Source organism: Quercus suber, unplaced genomic scaffold, assembly GCF_002906115.3.
Source record: "Quercus suber isolate HL8 unplaced genomic scaffold, Cork oak 2.0 scaffold_360, whole genome shotgun sequence".
In the NCBI taxonomy this organism is placed as follows: domain Eukaryota; kingdom Viridiplantae; phylum Streptophyta; class Magnoliopsida; order Fagales; family Fagaceae; genus Quercus; species Quercus suber.
The window spans coordinates 156,955-166,911 of NW_027069812.1; the positions used below are offsets into that span (position 1 = coordinate 156,955).

The 9,957-nt window shown below is 33.3% G+C and overlaps 1 protein-coding gene across 1 annotated transcript; it reads right to left on the reverse strand.

Annotated features, from left to right (window-relative positions):
- Positions 1-424: 424 nt before the first annotated feature.
- On the reverse strand, positions 425-7,875 carry LOC136061037 (alpha-glucosidase-like). The gene is made up of 4 exons (XM_065760268.1): positions 7,478-7,875; positions 2,780-3,486; positions 1,201-1,431; positions 425-1,116 (listed from the first exon to the last, which is right to left on the reverse strand). The coding sequence occupies exons 1-4, from the start codon at positions 7,756-7,758 to the stop codon at positions 440-442; spliced, it is 1,896 nt and encodes a 631-aa protein (XP_065616340.1). The 5' UTR covers positions 7,759-7,875; the 3' UTR covers positions 425-439.
- Positions 7,876-9,957: the final 2,082 nt, after the last annotated feature.

Genomic DNA, 9,957 nt, shown 5'->3' on the forward strand with positions numbered 1-9,957 from the left:
TGAATGATAAACGGAGTGGTTTTCTCTTTTTTTTTTTTCCGTGTGTGTGTGCTTTTTTTCGGTGCCTCTAGGCTATAGGAAGGTCGAAAAAACAAAGTGAGCTTGATCATTTTTGGACGTGTACATGATTCATATTTATTTATGCATATATAAATATATATATATATATATATATCAATTGGATGTCTTGTGATTTTCATTTAATTTTTTGAAATTACATATAAGAATATAGTTGATAAAAAAATTTCAAACAATTNTGTAGGGATCAAAATTACTCAAATTAGAAATATATGGTTCAAAGAGCAACAAGTCTAGAGTTAGTGGGAACAATATATATATATATATATTTTTTTTTTTTTTTGATAGGAAAAACAAAATATATTTTACTTACCAAAAGCTAAGTAAAAGCTTAGGAGGAAAAAAAAAAGTACAACATCAATTAATCATTTTGACATCTATCAATTATTACCTGAATCCAACGCCCACAAAGTTCTTCAGTTGTATTTCTTGAAAAACCACATATATCTGCTCCAACCATTGGGATGCCAAAAAGTCCAAAATTCAAAATTCCTGGAATTGAATATGCCAAATCATTCCATGTTGCAGCATTGTCTCCAGTCCAGTGTGCCGTGTACTTGCCAGAGGTTACAAAAGTTGACCTGGCAAGTATAAATGGCCTTTTACCAGTCACATTGATTAAGGCTGCATTAGTGAGTTTGGACTCTAGGAGTCCATATAGGTTGTGGGCATTATACTCTGTAATGTTACCCCAGTGTAAGGATGTTGCAGGGACAGTACTATTATTAATGGGCCGCGAAACCCCAGCATTGTTAATTTTGTAGGGAGGGTCATCAAGAGTAGAATTTGGAGTAGGAGGAGAAGTTATAAAGTTAGAAATCTCGTTCATGTCAAGCCAAAGACCATCGAAGGGAAGAATATCTTGAAATCTTTTTATCTCACCACCCCAAAATACTTCACTAACTGGATTTAAAAAATCAGGGAAGTAGACTAGGCCAGGCCAAACTTGACCCAAGTAAGGGACACCATCACGTTTTATGAAGACATCAGCTTGCATCCCCCTAATGTAGGTTCCATATGTCTTATTCACACTGATACCTGTAAAATAACACATTTTTACATCAAAAAAGAGAGTGAGAATAGTTACAGCTGAAGAAAACAACCATGTCAAGTAAAGCATACCAGGATCCAAGATGAGCACATATTTCTGACCATTTTGATGAAGAGTATCAACAAATTTTTGCATTTTGTCCAACGGGAAGTTGATGGGATCAAGGGTAAAATCCTTATAGCCATCCATGTAATCAATATCTGTCCACATAACTTCAAGAGGTATATCAGCTTTTGCATAGCCAGCAACCACGCCTTCAAGGTCAGCCACATTCTTGTAACCATAACGACACTGATGAAATCCTTTACACAAAGTTAACAAAAACCACTCGGGTTAGCATTTCTTATAAACTACATCATGATAAAAACATTGCAGGTCAAATCCTAATTTGGAGTGAGGATTATATTGGCATACAGTTGAGCCTGAATATAAGGGAATGTCCTAAAAGTAACTCTAGAAAAGAACAACGCATTACAGAAATTAATCTTTTCAATTGCTCCATAAAAAGATTTCTTTCAAATTCACATAACATCTTCTAATGTCACACTTTTATTTTTCTTTATAAGTACTCTGTAACCCACTATGTTCCCGATAGGATTACATATGGCGTCTTTCTATAAAGGTGACTATTACCAGTAGTATTCATTAAAATTGATTTTGGTCAGGAATTGTATTGCCCTATGTGATGGCCCAACATATATTTTATTGCTCTGAAATTCTTCTTCATTCTAAAGAAGTAGTAGATTTAAATTCAGAATGAAGTGTCACACTTGTCAGTTTTGACCATGTCTCTCAAAATCAATTTTACTATAATTGAAAAGAAAAAATCCTAAAAGAAGTCAAAAGGCAATTAAAAAGTAAAGAGTTAAAACAACTTGAAAATGAGATTTGTGAACCCCTTGATGCTAACTTGAAAGTTAACTTTAATTACCTAGATCTAGAAGGTGAGGTTATGATAGGTGTCATTCATCTACTTTTTACAGTCACCAAACAAGATGTTCAGGTGAACCACTACCTAACTTTGGAATTGACATTGGGAATTATAGTAATGCAGTATCTAAGAGAGTGGTGCAGAAATTAAGAATAGAAGTAGATTAACATCTGGATCCTTATCATATGATATGGATCACTAATATAATATTAAATGTTGATAAATTGTGCCTTCACAATTGAAAGAAGCAAGCTTAAAGAAACTATTATAATATGATATGGATCACTAATATAATATTATGTACGATGTACTGTCTCTTAAGCTTTGTCACTTTTATTATTTGGGTCACACATGGATATGGGATCATGATGCACACCTTGCCAGGCATGCTACTCCTTTGTTGATCGCAAAAAGAAGTTCATTATCACATATGCTAAGCACATCTAATGTTGAAGTGCACTTATCAAAAAAAAAAAAAAAAAAGAACATCTAATGTTGAAGTGTGTCAAACGACATTCTTATTTTAGCTCTTAACTTAGATGGAATTGAGTTATTTTGGAGTCAGAGGTGATGGCACAAACAAATCAAATTTATTAGATTTGAGTCATTTGACCATACATCAATATTAAAAAGAATGTTGACTTTTACAATACAATCTACTCATTTGAAACTAAATTGATAAGATTTTAAGACAAGAGTAGAGAGAAGAGAGAAGTTACCGAAGGACCAATAAGGCATAGGCGTAGGGCGGCCGATGAGTTCGGTATACTGATCCATCACCAACTCCGGCGACGGCCCAGCAAAGAAGTACAAGTCAATAACCCCACCAATCACCTTATACGTAATCCTATCACCACTGTATATCACATCCATCCCATTACTATTCAGTAGCAAAACTCCATGACTTTGAATGGCCGGTGATGATGATGATAATGATGATCTAGCGTCCATGTAAAACGGGTGCGACCCATAAAGATTGACATCAAGATTAGCACTGCCGATATCGGCGTTCCACAAAGTGAGCGTCTGAGTGCCATCGGGAACAAGCTTGAAGGACCGCTTGGTGTGCTCGCCAAGGCCATAGAGTGAGGACTTGGTTTTGGGGAGCGAAGAAGAGAGCTCGATGTACTGGTTTTTGAAGATGAAGGGAGTGGAGGCGGTGTCGAAGATTGTGTCGTTTGTGGATTTGCGGGTGATGGAGAAGGTGAAGGGAGAGGTGGTGTGGAGAGTGAGGACGAGGTCCGAGTTGGGGTCGGAGAGGAAGTAGGAGGTGGAGGAATGGAAATGGGGTGGAGATGACGGAGTTTCGGGGAGAGAGCGGTGCAGTGGGGAGTGGGTTTGGCGTGGGATGATGTCTTGTGGGATCTCCCATCTGCGGTGGTCGGAGTCTGTTATTTGAATTCTCAGCCGATCCTTGGTTTCAAAGCTGTGGGCAGACAGCTACCGATCAGCCAAAATTATTGTGTTAATTATCAGGCTGTGCAGCAAAAAAACAAAAGCCTAACCCGAACTGACGCGACCCAATTTCTGCCAATCCATTAAGTTGGTGTGGGCTGGGCTGGTTTAGACAACTAATTTAGTGCTACACCCGAACACTTATGTTATATTATATTATAGAAAAATGTTAATAGATGCTCTTAAAGCAATGATTTCATATTATATTTATGAAATCGACTTGAGTTTAGTATTTTTGTGCATTAGATCTGTTGAAATTTAAACACATGTTAAATAACAGATACACTTTACAGGACATTAAGTTAAAATCAATCGTAAACATAATTTTAGTTATAATTATGAAACAATTTTACAATTATAATTAAAATCATGTTTTGATTATCAAAACATGATTTCAATTGGATTGCATATGACAATGTATAACTTATTATGCAAACAATAATAAGCGAATATTTTTTTTTTAAAAGCTTACAATTTTAATTACATAAAACTACTTTTAACTTACAATTTTTTTTTTTTTTTTGTCCATAAAGGTTCAACCATCGAAAAATAATTTATTGTCAAATGACCAGACCAGCCGGTTGAACCGAGAACTGGACACTATTCCAATCTTGTTGTCATTAATAACCAAAAATGAAGGAAAAAGCAACTTTAACTGAAAACCCGATTTAATCACTAAAATCGAGAATTTTCCCAGTTTGACCGATTTTGGAAAGGTTAGGCAAAATTCTTGTGCACAAGACAAAACAAAGCATAAAAGTAGAACACTAGATACCCCATGGGACCGTTTTTCCCAAACAAAGTGCAAGACTTTTGTTTTTTTTCATGGAACAAAATGCAAGACTTGATCTATATTACAAAGGATGAAGTAGCCTCTATAAATGGAAGAGCCCATGTATGCACCTGCAACACTTATTCATAAATATTTAATTTTTTTTTTTATTCAAGATAGAAATTTTACTTTAATCTTATATAAATGTATAAGTATGTGAAGCTCCTTCTTAGAGACTTGAATTCTGGCTTTGCTCCGCACACTTTACAAGCACTTATACTTATGGAGTGACCATCACACTAAGAGTGCGTGGTAGTGCAGCACTTCTTAACCGATTTGGCTTTTGCGAGTTTAGTAGATAATTGGAAGATGCTCTAATAATGGTGAAAATGTAATCTGGCAGTAGCAGCAGTGGCACTAAAGTGTGGCTTTTGTATTTTTTTTTTTTTTAATGAACAAAAGTGTGGCTTTTATATTCATGAATCAAACCCTAGAAAGATCAGATGATATAATTCTCACCGTTCAATCATTAAATGATGCACCTATCAATATGACTCCTATGCCTCCTTATTTAAAATATTCTTAGACACACTACTGCACACCCTTAGTACAGTGATAATTCCACAAGTATAAATGCTTGTGAAGTGTTGGGGGGAGGTAAGAGTCATGGTTCAAAACTCCAGGAGGGAGTTTCACATACATATATACTTAGATTATGTTAGAGTAGAAATTATATATATATATATATATATATATTCTTAGATGCATGATGCACTAATAGATCCCAATAATAAATTAGCATGCAAACAATAATTAGCTAATAATTTTTTTTTAAAGCTTTCAATTTTAATTACATAATACTACTTTTAACTTACAAAGGGTTTTTTTTTTTTTTTTTTTTGTCCATAAATGTTCAACCATTGAAAAATAATTTATTGTCCAATGACTTGACTAGCGGGCTGAACTGGGAACTGCACACTAATCTAATCATGTTGTCATTAATAAACGGAAATGAAGGAAAAAAAGCAACTTTAATTGAAAACTGCCAATTCGATCTCTAAAATCAAAAACTGTTCCGGTTTGACCAATTTTGGAGAGGTCAAGCAAAGTTCACACCAGATACACCATGGAACCTTGTTTCCCAGACAAAATGCAAGACTTTTTTTTTTTTCTCATGGAACAAAATGCAAGACTTATCTATGTAATAGAAGAGCCAATGTATGCACCAGCAACACTTTTTTATATATTCTAGTCTCATTTAAGTTTATAAGTATGCAAAGTTTTTTTTTAAAGACTTAAATTTTAACTTTTGCCTCGCACACTTCACAAATACTTATACATATAGAATAACTATTACACCATAGGTATACAGTTTAACAACACTTCTTTAACTGATTTAGCTTTTGCCAGTTTAGTAGATAGGTGGAAAATGTTCTAATAAATGATGAAAATGTAATCTGGCAGTAGCGGCAGTGGCACTAAAGTATGGCTTTTGTTTTTTGTTCTTTGTTTTTTTTTTTTTTTTTTTATTTGAACTGAAGTGTGGTTTTTAAAGTCATAAATCAAACCCTAGCAATAATAGATGATAAAATCCCCACCGTTCAATCATTAAATGATACACCTGTCAATATGCCTCCTTATTTAAAATATTCTTAGGCTCAGTAGATCCCAATAATAAAGTAATAATATCAAGTTGCACATGCTTGTATCAAAAAAAAAAAAAAGTTGCACATGCTACAATATTCTGTGATAAGATAATCTAATAGTGCAGGAGAATTATCATTATATGTAAATTACTTTTAGTATTAAAATAATGTTTAATAGACAAGTTGTGCGTAAAACTATCAGCATTATTAAAATTATGAAAACTTGTTAACTTTTTCAAAGTTAAATATACACATAACTTTTTTTAGAATGATAAATATACACATAACTAATTGGCAACACTTTATATTTTTATAATTTAAAATTTTTTAATTAAAGTTTGTAGTATAACTTCATTTTTCATAATTCAAACATTTATTTTTTTAAGCGGTTGAACCGTTGAAATTCAACAATCACATCAGTTTATAAGTTTCAAGTAATATGGTTTGTAATATTTTTAGCATTTCATGAATACTATAAATTTTATTATATAGAGCTTACAAATTGATGTGTCATTAGTTGGAAAAAAATAATAATTCAATCATACATTTATTTGGCGGGCTTGGTGTTTAAATTCCATCAATTATATTTATTGACACATCAATTTGTAAGCTTTATATACTAAAATTTGTGGCAATTTCCAAAATTTTCTTTAAAATATAGGGTTTAATTTATCAAAATAATAAATTATGTGTGAAATTGACTTATAAGACCATAAGTGGAGTATATTATATTTCTCAAGTAGTATACCTAAATTTTTAGTCAAAAATAAGATGCTATACCTAACTTTTTAGTAAAAAATGAGATGCTACACTTGACTATTGCCTTTCAATTATAAATATTAGATAAAACCACCGGCAAACCTTTGACGCAATATTTACTCCACTTTTTAGTAGGAAGCTTCACACACATAATCTAAGATAAAATTTTTATAAAAAAATTAAATATTAGATGTCATCATTTATGATATAGATACCTCATCCTCTACTACTTACTTGAGTGTTTTCATCCACTAATTATTTGACTATTTATTGCATATGACTAACACTCGAGTCTTTAGAGCATTAGCATTTAGGGATGCAAAAAAAAAGGCCTATTTTGCACCTTCAAATACCACTTTATTTATTTTACTAACTCATTTTACGATCCACTCTACATTTCAGTTTTTATTTTTTCACACAACCCAATAACTCTCTTTTACTCTTTACATACAACTGTAGTAAAGTTGCAGATTTTTTTGGGTAAAGTTGCAGATTTTTTTTAACGTTATAAACTTAAATGGAGTGAATTTTTGGTGTTTTGGATTGTAAAATAGTAATTGGGGAGTATTTACACCCCAATCTACGGCTCTTAGTGAGGCGGCTCTGAAAATAAGGGTTTAGAATTTTCGTGGAGGAGAATTATCGTTTTTCAGTTTCACATGCTTACGTGGCTCCCCCGCGTTGGTAACTCCCAAAAAAGTTAACAGTGATAATATGAACATAAATATGATGAGCAGATTTTTGGAGATAATGCACAGAGAGCAATAGCATATAAGCAAGCATACCTGGCAATGAAGCTGAGATTCTGAATGTCAGGCCCAAAAATGGAGGATCTTTTAATGAGGCCAAGATATGCGGTCAATGATTTGCCGGAGGGATCAATAAACACGGATCGAATTTTGTATCCATGCCCAACTGGGACTGCATCTTTTTCTTCTAATCTGCCGTTTGAGCGGGGCAAGTAACAAACCAAGATACAGAAGAAGACGAAGAAAAGTATAGTGTGGTTTTGTTGATGATGATGTTGAGGATACGCTGAAACTATTGCTTTATTTTTTTTCTTCATTGTTCCTATTTTCTATGCTGAGAGAAATGATTCACTTGGGTCCTGGAGCCTTTTGCAATTTGTAGTATTATACTGGATGTACTCATGTACCAGACCGTTTAAGCTATAGCTGACAAACAAGTTGTTGCTTTTTTATATTGATTAATTAACAGTGAAATACCGTGATAATGATATCAATAATTCTATAAACAATTTAAAGTATAAATAAATATTATAAATTTTAAAAAGGATATTAAAAAACTTTAAATTATAAATAAATAAAATAAATTTATAAAAATTAAAAAAGTTATCAAAAATAATTATAACATTAGAAAATATAGAATTTTATTTCATGAATGGTTTTGATGAATGCAACTGGATTTTACAATTTTTAATATTTTATTCCAACCAAATAAAACATTTTCTTAAAACAAAACAATAACATAAATTTATAAAACTAATGACATATGAGTTAAAAAGTTTTTTCCACTGCCACTTTTTCTCTCTTTTTCATTTCATTTATTAATTTTTTATGAAAATTTTTGGTACCGTTGGATTTGTTGATTGGTTAGGAGGGGGGGTGAGGAGAGAGAGAGAGAAAATTGGTAGGGCCCAAATATTTTCTTTCTAGACCAACCAAATTACAATCTCGCCAAAATGGAGAAAAAACAGGAGAGAAAACTTGTGTGCATATAAAAATACTATTTGGTGCTTGCTTCTTGGTGCTTTTTTGTTCGTTTTTTCTTTTTTCTTTTTTTTTTTGGGGTAAATTTCACTAGCATACCCTAAGGTTTGAGCAAATACTAACCAGGTTCAAGACATTTCAAAATTGACCAATTTGGTCCTTAAAGACAATTTAATCCCAAACCACATTACCGTCTGTTAATTTCTCTCTCTTCTCACCGTGACTCTCTCCTCCTGCGTTGTTCCCCTTCTCTCCTCTCTTTAGTCATCCCAATCTCTCTAACCTGAGCAACTACGGCCACAACTAACTAACAACCCAATTTTACCCACCCAAATCCTCTTAAACAAAAACTCAAATCCAAAAGGCCAGTAGCAAACCCACCACCACATCATAACCCACCACAAACCCCACTACAAATCCACCATATATCAAAACCCATTACCACTACCACTACCACCACCACCAAACCACCACCGGCCACAAAACCTAGCCAAACCCAATGCAACAAAACCCAAATCCAAAAAATCCATAACAAACCCACCACCACCCCCATTGCAAATCTACCCTAGATTGAAACCCACCACCATCGGCCATAATCCCTAGCCAATCCCATAGCAATAGAACCTAAATCCTCTAACAAAACCCAAATCCAAAAAACCCATAACAAACCAATCCACAACATCAGAACCCAAAACCACTTCACTGCAAATCTACCCCAAATTGGAACCCACCACCACCGCTAGACACAACCCAAATAAAAAAACTCAAAAACCCACAACAAACCCACAATTGTCGTTACCTGAGAGCACACCATTGTTGTTGCCTAAGAGAAGAAAGAGACAATGAAAGGGTGAGTCATAAAGAAGGACCGGCTTGGAGAGAGAGAGAGAGAGGGATGAAAGAATAGGGAGGCCTGAGAAAAATAGAGAGTGTAGGAACAGAGAGCGTAGGGAGAAGGAGAGAAAAGAGTCGTTTGAGAAAGAAAAGGAAAACTGAGTACTGGAGGGTAACGGGGATAGGGATTATATTGTCTTTAGGGACCAAATTGGTCAATTTTGAAATGTGTTTGACCTAATTGGTATGTGCCCAAACCTTAGGGTATGTTAGTGGAATCTACCATTTTTTTTTCGCTCCTCCTGCTTTCCTTATTCACTTACAACTTCTTTCCTTTTTCTTTTATTTTTTTATTTTTTTATGTCAGCTTCTGCTTTCCTTTCTACGAATCTCTCTCTCTCTCTCTCTCTCTCTCTCTCTCTCTCTCTCTCTCTCTCTCTCTCGTTTCTTTTCTTTTCTTCATTATAAAGTATAAATAAATATTATAAATTTTAAAAAGGATATTAAAAAAATGTAAATTATAAATAAATAAAATAAATTTATAAAAATTAAAAAAAGTTATCAAAAATAATTATAACGTTAGAAAATATAGAATTTTATTTCATGAATGGTTTTGATTAATACAATTGGATTTTACAATTTTTAATATCTTTATTCCAACCAAATAAAAAATTTTCTTAAAACAAAACAATAACATAAAT